At 33.8% G+C, this 20,219-nt stretch overlaps 1 protein-coding gene across 1 annotated transcript; it reads right to left on the reverse strand.

Annotated features, from left to right (window-relative positions):
• Positions 1-564: 564 nt before the first annotated feature.
• On the reverse strand, positions 565-1,575 carry LOC128245809 (aerolysin-like protein). Its single transcript, XM_052964033.1, has one exon. It carries the CDS (start codon positions 1,573-1,575, stop codon positions 565-567), a length of 1,011 nt encoding a protein of 336 aa, XP_052819993.1.
• Between the last annotated feature and the right edge of the window lie 18,644 nt (positions 1,576-20,219).

A 20,219-nucleotide genomic window follows, 5' to 3' on the forward strand; every position in this document is an offset into this window, starting at 1 on the left:
AAATAATAATTTCCAGAGGTCAAACAAGATTATGTGCTTATTTAGTTTAAGGCTACAATTAAGAAATATTTGGTCGAAATAGAGATACATATTTAAAAATAAAACATACATCATTGAAAGCATTTTTGAAAGCGTGATACATAACATTTTTGCGTTCTATTTTTTGAGTCTACTCACAGCGTTAAATAATAATTTCCAGAGGTCAAATCAGATTATGTGATTATTTAGTTTAAGACTACAATTAAGAAATATTTGATAGAACTAGAGATACATATTTAAAAATAAAACATACATCATTGAAAGCTTTTTTTAGAAAGCGTGATACATAGCATTTGTGTGTTCTATTTTTTAGTATTATATCTACTCACAGAGTTAAATAATTATTTTCAGAGGTCAAACAAGATTATGTGCGCATTTAGTTAAAGGGTACAATTTAAAAAAAATATTTGTTCGAAATAGGGACATATATTTAAAAATAAAACATACACTTCGAAAGCATCTTGAAAAGCGTGATACATAACATTTAAGCGTTTTTTTTTTTAAATCAGTTTTGATTTTCACATTCTAATTGCCTGTATATGGCCCCAAGTTGTCAAGTTTGACGTTGCCGGATCGGGCATTCAGGCCGTTGTAAACGCCGTTCACATGGTAGCGATAGGTTTTCCCATTTTTCAATTGAAGCTCCATATCGGCCTCGTACTCGGTGTCAATGTCGTCTGCGTACATTGTGGCTTCCCCAAGAATTCTACTATGCGGTGGACATACAAGCGGCCACCTCCAGGTCTTGGTTTCCGTATTGGATGTTGACACTGAGTGTGTGGCCAATGAGGACACGGTCCAGCTGAACCCTGTCTTGGCAGAAACAACTTCCGGTATTCCGGCGGTCACCTCTACGCTAATGGTCATTGAAAGAGACGTTGTCAGGCTCCATTCTCTTGTTATTGTCACGCTCCTGGATCCGCTCAGCTCGAACGTCTGATCAAGATCTGTGCCGTTACTAAATACCTGGTGGGCAACAGTTGTTGGCGTGCTTGCAACAATCTCCATATCTAAATTAGGATATTTCACGTCCGTCAAAACCGCTCGCGAAATTGGTTGAAGCATCGCAAACCCCAAACGGTCAACAGCATCGCCTGCGGACCCAAAAATTCCACAGCAAATACCGGAACCCACGTCTGGCCAATAAGAACCGTCCTCCGTTAGACTGTGAGCATATATTCCCCAGGATCTTTCTTTGTCAGTTTCTAGCCAAATCGCACCCAATCGCCGACGTTTTAACACCGAAGAGTACGGTGCACTGGCTTGGACATTGAGCTTTTTTATCAGTTCCCCATCTCGGAAAGTGAATTCACCGGACGGGCCCCCACGCTTGCCAACTAACTTGTTGCTTCCATCGCTCATCCAAACCTCAACACCCGAAATAAGCCAATTATCTTTCCATGCTTTTATTTTTTTCAATACAGCTCCTTTGTCCAATTTAACAAAGTCAAACGGAGAACCACCTTCACCGCCGGATGCATTGTTGTCGGTAAAATAATCTTTACTAACAGTGGTGTCTGGAAAAACAAACGGCATCCTTGCTGTCTGGCAGGTCAATGTGCAGTAAGGAAAATGCAATCGTAAAACTCATATAAATACTGTCACTGGCTTTTCATATGCAGTCTAGCATGCAGTCGGAAACGGTAACAGTTGTTAAGTATTCTGTTACGCACATAGTTCGAAACGAAATCATTGGACTGAAAGTCGTACACTCGTAGCTACCAATCAGCTTGAGGCATCCGTTGTTTAAATTTGTTTGTTGTGCCATTGGCCGCAAGGTGAATTGTTGACGACTAATGACGTCAAAATCATATGATTTTGGTATTATTTGGTTGGGTATTGCTAATTATTTAATTTAAATGACCGAAACAAATTATTGAAGTTAAGGCCACACACGTGTTTGGGCTGTCACTTTTCTATTATAGACTGGTTTTAGTTTGAGCCAGATGTTTAACAAATCAAGACGACATTCCGAGTGCAAGACCCACGTGACATTTCGAAAGGTCATTGTCAAACTGACGAATTCCTCTTTACCAACATCATAAAGATACTAGTATCACATGTAAATCTAGTTATTATGGAATACTGCATATATATATGCAGATACGAGTATATGTGGTAATATTCAGACTGTCATGCAAGGAGAGATATTAAAAAAGAAAGCAAATATACAATTTATGATACATAACTTGCATCTGATTTATCACTTTAAATCAGTGTTAGGTGGTTGTGGAATAACTTTTAAAAATACAAAAAGACAATCACGCACTGTGACAATACACATACAGTTGACGAGATCGTGTTTTAAAAACACATGGACTTGTTATTATAGTTCCAAAAATATTTGATAATAAGTTGGCTGCAATCTGACTTTTAGTGTATCTGGTTGTATAAATGTGAGTGCTTAAATATTGTGTCTCCAAACAGACAATTGATTATTGTTTGGCAAACGGGCTTTGCTTTTAGTGTCTGTTGTACTCCTTTGCCATTGCATGAACATCCCACAATCAAGTAAACGGATTTATGGACTCTTTCGAAAAAAAAGTCAGTGGCACTTTTTAAAGCAACTTATACCGATATATATTCGTCTACAATATTTCATTTTAATTACAATCTGATAAAGTATGCATTATTTTAACAATAGCCATCTACATTAATTGTAATTTAGAAGTGATGGTTTCAAACAACAGCTTTAACGGAGCGTGATTCATTTAATTTAAGTTTAATTATTGCATTTCCCAAATCGAGCTTAAATATGAACAAAAAAGACACAAACGCAAACATGTTTATCACTGAACGAGAGTTACTTTTTTAAGTTCTGTATAACATCTTGCTATGCCTGAGTCATTGGGTAGTTATTTTTACTATTGCTTTTGACTCATCAATTAAGATATATCGGTTACGTGTAAGTGGATTATCTTAAAGATAAGTGGCATAACGAGAGCATCAAAAAAGTCAGTCAGTATAGACCTGTTTGCATTCCAATATTTTTGGTCTAATGAAATAAAGTTTCGTGTCCGCAATTGCGGTCAGGCATTTAATGTCATTATCAGCCAAATGACATACTTTTGTTTTGACTGCGACATTTCTGGGTTACCATTATGCTAACGAATGACATAAATAAATATTTTATGAAGTAAATTAGTTGACCCACATTTTAAATACCATCAAAAGATCCACACACCGCGTAATATATTTGATTTGGTTTTTCCTTTATATTTTTTTAACCTAAACTTGTCATTGGACACTGTGATTATTTTACGTAAGACGACCAAATTTTAATGCCAACTTTCTTCTTTGTCGTTTGAAATTATATATCTAGTGTAACGTTTGGTCTATTTTTGCAGAGTGACATATAATATTCATGTTCGATTTTCATGGATGTGAAAGTAGCAGTCTAGCAGTCTGGCAGTCTGGCAGTACAGTAGTATGAACATATTTCTGTGTGGAATGGTTTACGCTGGTATTAAACTAAAAATGAAAGAAATTCTTTAGTCCCTAACAAACATTGACGTGTAATATTTATTTATATATCATTTATATGAACTTATTTTTAATGTTCCGTAAACAGATAACAAACGACGGTAACAATTTAAATATTTCCCTTGATAAGAATCCTATGATTGTAATAAGAACACTCTAAAATCATATTTTCAAAAGATCTCATACAAGTTCCACTGACCATTGCTACATTTCAGTTTCAATCCTTTAGGAAAGCTGTTCACACGAATATTTCTTAAATCATACATTATGTCGTTTTTCTTCTACTATCTTACTCTACAAGTCTTGTTTTTTTTCAAAAATAAATTTATAGTTCTTAAATTACGTCGATAAAACGCTGCAATACTTTACCTACGCGTTTAGGGGATAATTGCCTATACTTGACAATATTTTTTAAACAGGGCAAAAAACATAAACCTAACTCACCTCTGTCTTGATAAATCATCTCTGTGTGGGTGTTGCGCGTTATGTCACTGGAGACAACTGCGTTATCCAGCTAAGTTCGATGTTGATATGAGTCGCTTATCTTGGATACACCAAAGTTTGGTTTAAGCACATTTTATTTAGAAATACATAATGAATATGTATGCATACAAGAAGATATAAACATAAACAAATCACAGATTATATTTTAATAAAAATATCCAATGTTTTTGTATATGAACTCAAATGTATGTTTTCTGTTGTCGAACTAGTTTTATTCCTTTTCCGTTACGTAGCATATCTCGTTATCTGTTTTATCCATAGTGTTGCGGAAAATGTCATGACGTAATTCTCCATATATCAAGATCTGGGTTCAAGGTAGTTTCAAGTGAAAACATTAAAGGTTCGCGACTCATAAATTCAAAGGTGAATATCATAAATGTGAAGCTAAATAATTCAAACACGTCTTTGACATCAGCTAATGGGTCGCTCAAAACTTCTAATAAAGGTTTCATATTAGTGCGAGGACTTTCCACTTCACTTCCGAATAATCGTAAGGTATCATTGTCGAATGCATATATAACGCCCATCTAAAGAGTTTGTGATGGATTTTATGTTCTTGAGCAAATTTAGTTTTTTGGACAAAAGTTGAACAGAGTTAAAATCATGCTTCAATTAATTTTCTAGCTAAAGTAAACACAGCCCGAAGTTAAAGAGTCTACTGTTCAATACTCAAAAGCTTGAGACATTGTAAGAATATGTGGTATTTTCATAAAAAAAGCAGTAATAGCCCTCTCTGCTAAATGAAAAGCCGCAAACCTTTCAGCAACCATTAGTTTCCTCTGCATTTCATCAATATAAGACTAATGAAATGCATCAATTTGTCAAAAATGGGTCATTTTGAGTCCAGTAAAGTATATACTAATTATACATATCAGTTCAACGATATACAAGTAGTGATCTTGTGTTCATTGACAGTCAAAACACAACTTTTACTATATGCCGAACTAATTGCTTCTCGAAAAAATGATGCAACAAAAGATATGGAAAAAACACACTAAAATTGAAAAAATCTGAAAATATCAGGTTTTAAATGCTAATTTTGGCACTAATAAAAGAGATTGGCATTTTGACATTGTCGATATGTTGCTTAAGTATTCTACTCTTGCTGTAAATGTCACAAATTTGAATAATTTACACACAAACATGTCTGACAAGGCTGACTAACATCTTCATTCTCCAGGTAAGACTTGACGAACAATGTTTAAGTAACGTTAAGAATATTGAGCCATCTTAAGATCGGATAAACGTCAAATTAGGATATATTGATATTATTTTAGTGCAACATTTTAGACAAAAGCGAGCTTGCCCTTAAAGTCATTCATTCATGCTTCAATTCATTTTCAAGCTAAAGTAAACACAGCCCGAAGTAAAAGAGTCTATTGTTCAAACTCAAAAGTTTGAGACATTGTAAGAATATGTGGTATTTTCATAAAAAAAGCAGTAATAGCCCTCTCTGCTAATTGAAAAGCCGCAAACCTTTCAGCAACCATTAGTTTCCTCTGCATTTCATCAATATAAGACTAATGAAATGCATCAATTTGTCAAAAATGGGTCATTTTGAGTCCAGTCAAGTATATAATAATTATACATATCAGTTCAACGATATACAAGTAGTGATCTTGTGTTCATTGACAGTCAAAACACAACCTTTACTATATGCCGAACTAATTGCTTCTCGAAAAAATGATGCAACAAAAGATATGGAAAAAACACACTAAAATTGAAAAAATCTGAAAATATCAGGTTTTAAATGCTAATTTTGGCACTAATAAAAGAGATTGGCATTTTGACATTGTCGATATGTTGCTTAAGTATTCTACTCTTGCTGTAAATGTCACAAATTTGAATAATTTACACACAAACATGTCTGACATGGCTGACTATCATCTTCATTCTCCAGGTAAGACTTGACGAACAATGTTTAAGTAACGTTAAGAATATTGAGCCATCTTAAGATCGGATAAACGTCAAATTAGGATATATTGATATTATTTTAGTGCAACATTTTAGACAAAAGCGAGCTTGCCCTTAAAGTCATTCTATGCTATCTGTGAGGTCAGCAATTACATGTTTTTACATGTATTCGCTGAATGAGCGTGTTTGAAGGTCTATCATATATTAAAGCTGCACTCTCACAGATATAACATTTTTACAACTTTTTTTGTCTTGGAAAGAGCAAAGTTTTGCATAAATATCTGCAAACCAATGATATAATATTGCTCACAAAAATTCAAATCGTAGATTTTCTTATTTCTGTTGAAATAGTATTTAATGTTTTATGTCAAAACCGTTACTAACAATTTAAGAAAAATGCATAGAACATAATTTTTGGAACGTAAATATAAAAATCTGGGATATAATTTTTTGTCAGCCGTCTTATTTAACGGATCTTCGCAAAAATTGGCTCGTTCAAAGACAAAAAATAAAACAAAGTTGTGAAAACGTTTAATCTGTGAGAGTGCAGCTTTAAACAAGAGTTATTACTCATGTTTCATTGTTTCAACAATCAACAAACCTTCAAAGTCACACATTTCATTCATTAAAATGATATGAATAACTACAGAAACAAGCACAGTAGTCGAAAATATGTGCATAAGCCATATAAAGTAAAAAAAAGAACAATGCAGTTTAATGTGATGCACGATATTGATCAGTTTGACTTATATTAAATCTAACTCTACATGCTAATTGACCTGATAACTATCACGACTAACATTTAAAAAATATGAAGCTTTACTTTTCATTCTACCAAATGTAGCACCGTAGTCCATTCCTGAAAATAACAACATTTATTTGTAGAAATAAATATCATATTGATTGCTCTACTTCTTGATAAAATAAAAGTGGTCCTACGACAATCGTTTGTCCTTACAAAGGTGTATAGATAACATATTCAAACAACAGTTGAATCCATTTTAAAATATAACTCCGTACTAAAGGTATTTGCAACGTTCGGTCTTTGACATTCTTCCCTTATACCTGTACCATTGTATAGTTATGTACATAAGCCTCTAATTCATTACCCCTGATCATTATAAACTAATGCACAAGCATTTTAGTTTTAAAAACAAGTTGCACTTTAGTTATATATTATTGATTCGGAACCTTAGTCATGTTTGTCTGAGAGATAATGCCTACCCATTCTTGAGTATGATTCGTTAGGACTGGAAACCTGCTCGGCGATTTACCTAAAAGAATCAGCATTCCCCTCGGCCACTGCAGATCGCACTGTGATAGCTACACAATTTAAAATGACATGTGTAACAAATCTAAAGGCACTGCAAGACTTAAAAATGAGCAACGCTTTATTTTATATTTGATATACATGTTTTATTACTAGTATGATACTGTAAAACCAAGAACTAATTGAAAATCATATGATAAAGTATACAATGTAACATAGCGCGGTTACAAATTAGTACATGTAAATAACAGTTAGTATGAACCAATTAATATTTGGGACTTATTTTCACACAAAGTATTGAAAAAGGAGAAATGATAATGGTATGATTTTATGAAATTCTATAAGCAGATAGAGAAAGGCTGAGAAACTGAGTATGTATCACAAACGATATTTTAATCTAAGTAATTAATCTCTGTTTGACGGTTTGGGCGTCGTGTGTTCAAAATCAACCGAGACTAGATAAAGCTACACAATTTTCCCAGCTTTAACGTTGATAAATATTTTGATTATTTTTAAAAGATGTTCACGCTTTGTTCTCAAGCGTTTCTGGTTGTTGTTTTGAAAAGCCTAAATGTTGCAGCATTCAACTTACTGTAATGGCAATTTATGAAATAATTAGTATTGCAATTCATGACAGAATGGTTGTCATATTTTATAGAAATTATAAAAAAATATAAAAATTAATCTCGAAAGATACCATATCCAATTCCATACGCTATTTCGAGAAAAGAGGTAATGTTGTATTTTTAGGTTAAAATAAAATAAATCTGTACATACTAGTCCCTAAGCCTTTGAACATATTGCTATAAAAAACAGTTTTTTATTACCCGCATTCTGTCGTTCCCACACATATCCAACACCATTAAAATACAAATTATTCTTTACACTCGACACCCAGGAGTCAAAGCCTACATTATCATAGAACAAAGGCATTTCATAACATTTCTTAACATACCTATCATTCTTCAAACTCAAAATTTTTATCCGATATTCATACAGCGCCATGCAGACATTATATACATAGGAACTCTTCCTAGATCAGCTTATACTGCATCATTGCAAGCATTCGGTGATACATTCGGGACTCCCTTACAAGCATTAACATGAACAGTTTCAATACATTGTATATTACTACGTCCCCATAACTCAGACCGATATAAAAGAATAGGACTTAATTTTGCATCAAATACTTTATAATACATTGAATAAGGTACATTTCACAAGTGTTGAAAAGAAAAAGCAACTTCAAAACACGTTTTGCCTTGAAAGCAATAGACACTGTCATCTTATACAGAGACAGTCTATCCGTAAAATGTACACCGACATATGTTAAACCGTTTAGAACGTTGGAACGAGTGTTTCCCTTGATGCAATTCTACTACCATTTTTTAAAACAACAATTCTTGATTTATCTGTATTAACGGTTAGCTTCATATCAGAACAATATTATAACCGGAAATTAATTTGTCGTTGTAATCCGCTTACCGTATTAGACATTAAAGCTATGTCGTCAGCGAACATCATCAAAAATATTTCTGTAAAATCTGAAAAAAATGAATTTCTCTAACATCATTATTCGATAAATACTCAGACAATTCATTGACAAACATACAAAATAAGACTGGACTATGGCTACAACCTTGGCGTAGTCCGACCGGACATGAAAACACATTTGAACCTCCTTCATCTGCCGTAGCATGTTATGCTTTTACATAAGAATATATTGTATTTATATAAATTTCCATTAATACTATTATGACTAAGAACGCCATATTACTTAATTCTTACAACTGAGTCAAATGCTTTTTGAAAATCATTCAAAGCCACATACAAAGGTTTATTCGTGAAATATGAGTGTAAGCTTACGAACGCTTAAAGGTATATGCATTATCAATGGTTCTAAAGTCAATTCTGAAACCCGCTTGTGATTTACAATGTTCACTTCAACATAAAATGTTAAACGGGCAGTTATAATTCATAGGTTTTGTCCATGCAGTCGGGACTTTACCAGACCAGTATATTCTATTAAACATTTTTACAATGAGAAGCAACAATGACTTAATACCATTAATAAAATGTATTGGCTTCATTGGCCAACCAATCGCTTTGTCTGCTTTAAGACTCTTAACACTTTCAATTATCTCAGTTTCTGTAATTTGCGAAATAAATATATAGTCTATAATACCGTCAACACTATCATCTGGTCTGTCATCTTTCGGTTGCTCGTTACCGTCGACTGTGCTGCTAGAGAATAAATGATTGAAATGCTCATACCATGTATCCACGAAAACAATAGAGCTGTCAACATAATCGTTGTTTGATAGTTTTCTTATGTAAGCCCAGAACACCGTAGAGTTTTTATGCCCCCCCCCCTTCTAAGAAGAGGGGTATATTGCTTTGTACACGTCGGTCGGTCGGTCGGTCGGTCCATCGGTAGACCAAAGTTGTCCAAGTGATAACTCAACAATCCCAGGACCTATTGTCATCAAACTTGACATGTACGTTTGGCCTGATCAGTAGATGACACCTATCGATATTATGGGTCATCGGGTCAAAGGTCAAGTTCACAGTGACCTTTAATGGTAAGAGGATTTAAAGCTTGTCCAAGTTTTAACTGAACAATGCCTAGACCTTTGGTCTTCAAACTTTACATGATGGCTTGAATATAGGGGTCATTGGGTCAAAGGTTAAGATCGCAGTGACCTTGAATGATATAAGTTTGTCCGAGTGATAACTTAAAAAAGCCTGCACCAATGGCCCTCAATCTAGACTTGGAGGTTGGGCCTGACCAGTAGATGACTCCTATTGATTTTGGGGGTCATCGGGCCAAAGGTCAAGGTCACAGTGACCTTGAATGATAAAAGGTTGTCAGAGTTTATAACTTGACTATTTCTGCGTCCATGGCCCTCAAACTTGACTTGGAGGTTGGGCCTGACTACTAGATGACCCCTATTGATTTAGGGATCAACGGGCAAAGGTCAAGGTCACAGTGACCTTAAAGACAATTCAAGGACCTATGGTCATCAAACTTGACATGAAGGTTGGGCCTGACCAGTAGATGGACTCTATCGATTTTCGGGGTCATCGGGCCAAAGGTCAAGGTCACAGTGACCTTTAATGCGAAAACGTTAACAAAGCTTCTCCCAATGACATCTCACGCCTGGACCTCTGATCATCAATCTTAACATGGAGGCTTAGCCTGAATAGTAGATGACCCGTGAATTTAGGGGTCACTGGGTCAAAGGCCACAGTGACCTTGAATGATAAAAGGTTGTTCGAGTGATAACTCGACAATGACGGCACCCACGGCCCTCAATCTTGACTTGGAGATTGGGCCTGACCAGTAGATGACCCCTATTGAATTTGGAAGTCATAAGGCCTTGAATGATAAAAGGTTGTCCGAGAGATAACTGAACAATTCCTGCACCCATTGCCCTCAAACTTGACTTGGAGGTGAGGCCTGACCAGTAGATGACCCCTGATTTTAAGGGTAATTGGGTCAAAGGACAAGGTCACAGTGTCCTTGAAGGCAAACTTGACAACTTCTTGACCTATGGTCATCAAACATAACAAGGTGGCTGGGCCTGACCAGTTGATAACCTCTATAGAATTTAGAAATTATCGGGTTACGGTCACAGTAACCTTGAATGCGAAAATGTTGTTCGAGTTATAAATAAACAATGCCTGCACCCATGGCCCTCAAACTTTACTTGGGGGTTGGGCCTGACCTGTTAATGACCCCTTTTGACTTAGGGGTCATCGGGCCAAATATCAATGCCACTGTGACCTTGAACGCAAAGACCCTGTCTGGGTGATGACAATGCCTGCACTTATGACCTTCAAACTTGACATTTAGGATTTTGAGGTCATAGAGTCAAAGGTCATGGTCATAACTCATATCCATCATTAAAATTTCGTCATATCTACTTATTTCCTGCTGCTGAGAGGATACACTTTTGTCAACAATTATCAGTCATCAACTAAAAATGATTAAAAACTGTACCTACTGACACACTTTGAATGGTCTTAATCTTAAAACTGCCTCAAAGGCATGCAATGTCAATGACAAATCAGCTTTCATTTCGGTCCATGCATATTTCATTCAATAGTCTTAATAATCCTGACAAGATGGCGCTCAAAGGGGCATAATGTTTGACAAACATCTCTTGTTTATGTTCCATTGCAGTCTGTTTGTGAATACTTTTTAAATTGGTATCGTTTCCTCCTACAAAGAAGTTTATACATTTTACGTCAATCTTTTATCTATAAGACACTCGTTATCAATATTTATATAAACAACTAAAGAAACAAGCTCAGTAGCCAAAAGGTTAAACATAAAACCCGTTTAATGGCATAGGGTAAACGCCAAAGACATAAAGCACAAAAACAAGAAATCACAAACAAAAAACATGGAACAACAGAACAAAACTCAACAAGCAATACAGTGCAAATATACTATATAAAACAAACAAGGTGTGTTTATCAAGGATTGTTAGGTACTGCATTGGAACGGTCAGTACTATGTAAATTTACTGGGGGTTTAAACCAGTTTGTATGCACAACTTCACTCTTATCCCAAGTTTTTGTAATACGTTTCTTGGTATCAGAAATGTCCGAATTGTCATCAAGCGACATGTTATCTAGATAATTCAATTTACCTTCATTAAAATTTTGAAAAATAATATATTCATATGTGTGAGCGTTTGTAGCATTCATATTTTAAACATATTTTGTATTAGCATTTTTATTTTCACTCACATAGGTGCGTATTCAAACTTTCAGACTTTAACTGTATTGCTATCGGCATGTGGCGACTCTCCTACGATTGTAAACCTGTTTCCCACATTTGGCAACAGCTCTTTTGAAAGTATAAAATACCCCACAACGCTTTAATTGTTCCTATTAATAAAGGTAAGGTTAGGGCTACCAAATTATCCATTTACTATTGAAAATGCTTATGTTTTACATAAAGCTAATAACTCTCGCCCGCTTTTACTTACAGTTTCTTCGCATGACACTCTTAAACTATCGGAGTTTTTATCAAATAATTCAGCATATTCATAAAGCTGTGGCACATTATCTTTGTGGACGAGATTGTCGTTTTCACACCCCGTTCCGGCATTCAAATCACCCGTTAAAATTATATCATTACTCAATAACTCATGTACTACAAGAACCTGTGAAATACTTTTTAAGCCCGATTGTGCATATGTTCAATATAATGGCGAATTTTCAGGAGGAAAATAAAAACAAACATAAATAATATTATCCTTCCTACTTTTAGCTAATTGTTAACTTATTTTCAAAAAATAAATCCGTACTCGAGATGTTCACATATACGCTTTACAATTTTGATATGTTATTTTTCACAAAATCAGTAACTCCACCTATACATCTTTCTCCGACATTGGACAACTTTGCATTATTACAGAATAAGTCATGATTTGGCATTCATTGCGTGCAGTAACTGCTATTAACATCCAAAGTTTCTACAAAACCTATAAGATCGTATTGTGCTATGAATGAAATATTTTCTTTAACAAGGACTCTTGATCAAAGTCCTTCGATAGTCCAAGTTTAGAATGTTGAAAAGTCACTTTTATCGCTTGTATGACTGGATCCTTGGCCATATCACTATTTATCATAATAAGTAGCGCCAGAATTTTCAATTTCAGGGTTCGCAACATCCATCTACGTCTGTTCAGTGCTTTCAGTGATATTTGGTAGTCATCGATTCACTCGCCGGAAAACTCGACCGCCTTCAACGTTTAATGTGTTCATTGCTTTCTTAATGACAAGCTCACCATTTTTAAAGTAACACCCAAGACCTTGTTTGTTAAGGTCTTTTAATTGTTGTCTTTGGGAATATGACAGGTGATTGGATATGCGTATGCCGTTTGCTCGCAAATCGTCACGGTACTTAAATAGTTTGAATTTGTCAGCAGCGTTCTTGAACTCTATAATAATCATTATTCTAGGCTTCTGGTTATTTCTCTCACCAATGCGCTTCGTTTTCATGGCAAGATGAGAACAGCTTATCATTGATATCATTGGGTAATTCAGAATTGTCACCTTCATTTTCAGGAACCCCGAAGACTATCAAGGAATACTTTAGTTTGTCTGCATCAAGTCTATTTAAATGCTGCTCACTCTATCAACCCTTTCCCGATTTCTCTTATCGTTCATAGACAATAGCCCCATATCAATCTGCAGTACACATGTATTATATTCAATATTTGCAACTTTATCTTTGACTTAGGTTATCTTTCTGTTAACATTAGATTGGTTTAATTCGATATGGTCAACTTTTGCTTTTACATTATCTAATTCCTGTTTTACTTTGTGCATATCAGTTCTAGAGTTGTTTTGTAGTGTTATTATATAAATGTTTGATATATATGCTGACATGTTTGTACCATTCTTTGTAAAATAATTGGGTTTTACATGCATTTATGTGTTCATTTTACCATGTTTTGTGCTGGAATAAGTTCTATTTCCTTAGTTAAGTTTAACTTTGTCCACCTTGTAAGTATGCAACATAGAAATATTTTTTTTGTATATTAGGTTGGATATCTTTTGAATTTTCCCTCCATCAAAAAAAGCTCCTTAACCCTATTTCGTTCGACGGTACGGTTTAAAATGCTAACCATTTTGATGAATGAACATGTTTAAATTTATATGATTATAAATGATTATAACACTTAAAACTACAGGGACTACCAGGAAGCCGAAACATTTAACCAGTATATCGTTTGAGGCACAAGGACCAAGGCAAAACAGCCACCAACCAAGCACTATCAAGTGGCAAATTTTAAATAAAAAAACACACATGAAAACGGCTGTCATGTTTTCCATACAAGTATTTTTCAATGTACTATGATAACGATTCTGCATTCTGTGCATGGCAAATTTATAAGAGTCAAATAAATAATGTAGGAACTGCTGAATATCAATCCATACAATGTAAATATATACAAAATAATAATATGCCCATTAAAAAAACTATGTTTCAAAATTGAGTTTATATTCATTTTTTTAAATGTAATTAATAACTTCAAGGTAAATTAGGTCCGTTGCATTGAAAACCTTTTGAAAGGTTTCTATTGTTACGAGCACAATATGTGCAAAGCACGGCATTTCTCCATAACACCACAAAAAATGAGATTTCATCAATTACTGGCAAAAACTGAGCACTGGTCTAATGAAATATTTGTTTGTGCCTGTGAAGTTGCCGCATGAAACATATCATGATGCAGTGGCATATGTTTTTTTCATAGCGACATACCTGGGTTAATATTATAAAAACGAATGACATAACATTATAATGTATTGAAATAAAATACTTCTCCGTCATTTTTAAATAAATGAATGTTCTGTTTTTATTTTTGATTAGTGTCAACTGAGTTAAACAAAACAGAGTTTGAAAAATAAAAAAAATCCATCAATCGATTTTAGTGCGCTTTTAAAAACTAATATCCGAAATCGAAATATCCGATGTAACCTAACACAGAAATATATCCTGATTAAAGTTGGAAGCACGTACAATTGTGTAGATATGGTGAAAAAGGGAGAAACAAGTTTTCAACTAGTTAGGTGTCATTTGTGCCACTTCTGTTTTCTGTCACGTTTACCTCCATAGTTTTGGCCATAATTAAATGACACTACAGGACATAAATATATTTACCAGTGCTTTATCAAAATCTCAGAACATTGATCCACTTATACTCGTGTTGTCCATGTTATCAACACATTCCTCTTCGCTCATTTTTCACTTAGTTATGGCACTTTGATATTCATATACGTGTTATGGACATAAATATTTTTGGCGTTCTTCATAACCATAATCTCTTCTCAGTTATCCACCGTTACAAAATTTATCAGGATGAGGGCTGGTTTTTAATGCTTTGAACTCATTCCACTCAGAACATTTATTACTAAGTTATGGTTGTATCATATTAGCTTAGTGTGAATAGTGCCTTTTTTCGACACTCACGTCAACAACCCGTCGTCGAAAATCAATAAAACAAAATTTATTAGCATCAAGTCCAATTTTGTACGCTGTCAACACATTCTGTTCATATGAGTGTTCACATTGATGGCCGTCTGTTATTATTACGTCTTATACAAGTAATGTTCATAGTGACTTCTGTTAACTATGCGGCGTTAATAAATTTCTTAAAACGCCTTAATCAGTATATAAATCTCAACCAAACTTTCCATTGTTGGTTCTTGGTTGGTTCCCTTCCAGTTTCCAAATGATATCAATATTATTATCATTAGGTGGCCATTTATCAAATTTCTTAAACCCATATTGATTTATAAAAAACATAGCCGCCATGGGGCGGGGCTTATTTTAACTATATGGCAATATGGAACACTTCAACAATCTTCTCAGAAATGTTTCACATGTGCTTTTCTATTAAATTTCTTCAAGCCATGTGGATCCATGAAAAAAATGGGGGAAAAGTAGGCATTCACAAAGGTCTTTTTCTCAGAAATCCCTGGACCGGATTACAAAATAATTTCACGGTGAATCTTTGCTCTCATTTTAAGTGTGATATGTTAATCATTAATTTTTGCAATGACAATTGATATTTATCATGTTTCTCCATTTTGAGCATGATGCTCCTAATTAACAATCTGTCAGGTTTATCTGACGTAAACATTTGAAATATAACTGGTGACATGATTAACGAAGAGCAATATTAATTACATGCATTAAAAAGCGACGTTTTATACGCTTTATATCATAAAATAAAATTTTGGTATACATGCATTTATAAAATTTATTGAAACACCTCTATAGTTCATTTTTTTATACAAAAAGCTGTTGCATAAACATTATAATGAATTCCCTGTCATCATGTACCATCCTCCTTTAACCACATGTAATTACTGACGTTTTACCTAGACAGCAACACACTATAGGTATCCATTCATGACATTTATATGATAGTATTATGACTACAACTACCTTATTTAAAGAAGCACAGTATAGGCTAACAGTTGAATGATGCTGTTACAATATAATACATAGTTACTATTTACAGAAACATTTTACTATAGATATTCGTTCCCGCTCAAATCATGATCGTTTCCACACGTGAGATTATCATGGTACGTTAGGGCTATTATGGATAATGACATAATTGCCAGTAGAAGAAGAGCACAGGGACCACTGACGTCATTTTTGCGAAAAAGGTTATGGCCGACTGATAAGCAAAATGTGAAACAAGCTATGGCTTTGTAGGTCAGCCATACACCAATGGAATGCAAAGATGTGTTAGTGCATTTTAGATATTAACATCGAGATTATTTCTTTGTTAAATTATGTTGTTTTACCAATTTATATTATTGTTGCATGGATTATATTTTTGAAAAGCACCAAAAATAATGTTACTATTACTATATTATACATTTAAAAGAGGTAATACAACAAAAAAAATGTATGATAACATAGTAATTTTTTTAACTTGTTTCTAAAAAAAAATAAAAAAAATATTGCCTATATCAAATGATTTTCAGTGAAAATTAAAAAAAAACACTTTTGTGTAACTAGAAATGATATTTTACCAGTAGTTTGTTTTTGCAGTTATGATACTAGACGGATCACCATAAGAGGTTTAACAGAACTATTGGTGTAAGACAAATAAATAGTTTTACCGTTAATGACACAATCAATGTTGTAGTTATAAGTGGTACCGGGAAGTTTACATCCGGTGAAGTTCACAAACAGTGACATAGATGTGTTTTGTTAACTTGGTTGTGTTTTACTTATTTCGTTGGTAAATGTTAAACATTAAAAATTATTCCAGCGAAATGGCTAGATTTATTCATTGAGTTTTATAAAACTGTTCTAGACGTGATCGACCCTCGCAACGTTCACATGTTGAAATAAACGAATTATTGGAAGAATGGAAACCGTCTACAAATAATTCGAAAAATGTAAAAAGGATTGATTTTGTAATGTCCTGTTACTCGTTATTTTGATAATCATGTAGCTAATGCCATTCTAAATATTTTTTTGTTTTTAGTTTCTCACTTCCTGCACATTCGACTCTATTTTGTACTAAAACGTACGTAATTTCATTTCCATTAAGACCTGGCCCCAATATCACGAAAATTCTTAAGTCAAATCTCAAACTCAGTCTCAACTCATTTAACCATATAAAAGCATAGTATGATTCATCATCGTGCATGTTTTATTCTTTTTGAAAACGTATTTTCTCATAGAATGTGTTGATAAAAAGATGTTATCAATATTTCAAAGAAACCTAATTCTAGAGCAAACAATATACTTGAGTATTTTATAAAGAATACAGAATTATACTCAAATACATTTTTGGCTGTAGAATATTATTTACCTTGGAATTCGACTATAGGCTTTCATCAGCATAATCTATGATAGAATGCGCTTATCAAACTGTAAAAAACATATATGATTTTTCATAAATTGTAATGTTATGTGATAAAATGTGTTGAGACTTAGTTTGAGATTTGACTTAAGTATTTTCGTGATATTGGGGCCTGGTCATGTAACGAAACATATGTTTTATACAGGATAAAGGATGATTTAGGTTTGATAATTGCTCAAGTGAAAAAAAATAAATATTAATCCTGATCTGTATCCCTTCACATGCATGGACATGAGAATCTTCATCTGTATGTTAATTAAATATGTTCTGCAGTAAAATCCATTAAAAAGCAGTGCACGAAACAAAAGATTCGCCCACGTTAGAAACTGTATCTTATTAATATAAGTCTCAACAAATAAACTATTTTATAATTGATTGTAATATCTACAAGTTAACAACAATCATCAATTTCCCCTGACCAAGGAGACATAAACCATGTTCGCGGTTAGTGGTACCAGTTGCCGTTTATATTCTTACTGACTTTTTTGCGAAAATAACAAACGCTAATGGATTACAGCTTTGTCATGTGCACGTTTTAGGATGTGTCATTCAAATAAACAAATGCCTTAATAACGATACCATTATTTCAAACAAATAAAAACGATATAATTTTATTGTTATTTCCGAATTGCAAGACGGATGTTGTGTTTTTGTATTTCTGTTATGAATGAAACAAAAACATTTTGATTAACAGCTAAACTGAATATCCATATAGTATAAATGAATGATTTGGTCTCGAAAATCCTATACATTCGTAGCTAGTAATAAAATAAAACTTTGTATTTAACACTTATTGAATTGTACATTATACAAAAAGAGATCCTGAAAAAAGGCCTGAAACGCAAATGCCTCTGGGTGACAATCAAACACAATAATTGTAGTAATATGTAATTTAATGATACACTATCTTTTTAAAAATATCGTATTTTTGGTATTTGCATTTGATACCACAATGCTAGTATTATGGATCGAATGTTAACACCAACAGCTTTTTCATGTACCACACTCAGGTCTTGCTTGTATCAATCAGGCTTATTAATAATACAATTGGAAGTTTGATATTTCCTGCATATTAAGGCTTGCGGCTTCATAAACTACCAATTTCTGAGCACAATATTTCTATTAGGATCTTTTGCTTTTCGCTAAAGTCATTCATTTCAATCGTGACCTAATAAATGGTTTAAATAACGGAGGTTTTGTCATAGACCATAATAACACCTGAAAATTGCAAATAAGTGATTTTCCTGTTTTATTGATCCAACAAATAAACAACTTATGATCTGATCAACAAAAATAGCTGGGAAGTAGTAATTCTTCGTATTAAAAGTGAAACATAATACATATTTTGTCCTTGACTTTGTGAATATGATTAATTTATCTAGCTGAAATAGCTTCTTGCTATCAATCAGTTCGTATGCAATGTTTTTTCTAAGCCGGTATAACAATAAGAAATCCAGTGCATAATTAACTAATCAATTATTTTTTTAAAAGTAAATATGATGGGTTTTGCGTGGGGAAAACATTATCAGAGTAGTGCGTGAATACTATTCCATTATAAATGCAAGACTTGAACCAAGGTCATGACCTTCGATGTGATTATAAACTCGTTACGTAAGTTACCCTTGATGGATTCCACGACTAAAAATATTGTTCCAGCTGTTGCTGAGTAGGTTTAACCAAAACAATGTCCGCATGCAAATATTTATCATTGCACTATTAAAGGGACTTTATATCAAAGAGAATATTGTAAATTATCCGAAATTGATCGCCCTTTCTTTATTATGGCTAACATATTGTGAATTTTCAAGCGAGAATAGGGATCCACATTGTCATATGGAACCTTAAAAACAAAGACAAGCGATTTACATATTTCCCATATAACGTTATCTTCTCCATATTATATTTGCAATATTAAGAATTGAATATCTTATCATTTGTAACATTCTTTTTATTTCCCTAGTCAAAGTAAGACAGCCAGGGACGTGAATTAGTCCGATAGTGTTCAATAACTGACCACATTAAGTCAGTATATTACCTAACCACTGCCATGATCAATGTTATTCTAGTTACAATTATGCTTTTAAACATTGCATGTTGGAACTTTAGAGGTATTATGTCAGCTGCTTACACGTTAATCACTATTTTAGATACGTATAAGGTGGCCATAACACGTTTTAGCGAACACAAACTGCTTCACAGATCCCTAAATTCTTTGATTGTATTACAACCAAATATGTCCCATGAGTAATTATGAACGATTCATTACCTCGCTTAAGCATGTAACGTTACAGAAAGGCTGGTACCGTGATTATGGTACATAAGCACATGTGCAAGTATATAGGAAAACTAGACAATATTAACAACAGCCGAATTCTCGGAATTGAACTTAAGATTGATACTCACCTGCCTTTATATATATCTTATATTTGTATGCCTGCTTCTATCTTGATTTCTACAAAGAAACTTTAAACGATGTGTATGCATTCTATTCTAGAATAGGCACCGTCATTCTAGCAGGCTGTTGGAACGGGCAAATAGTTCAAGGTTTCATGTAACCTTAATCTGTGCTGCTGAAACGATTTGTGCATGAGAAT

The sequence above is a fragment of the Mya arenaria genome, chromosome 9 (genome assembly GCF_026914265.1).
Source record: "Mya arenaria isolate MELC-2E11 chromosome 9, ASM2691426v1".
Lineage (NCBI taxonomy): Eukaryota > Metazoa > Mollusca > Bivalvia > Myida > Myidae > Mya > Mya arenaria.

What these genes read in the sequence shown, in the direction of transcription:
- LOC128245809 (XM_052964033.1), bottom strand. Translation starts at nt 1,575, where the DNA reads ATGCCGTTTGTTTTTCCAGACACCACTGTTAGTAAAGATTATTTTACC.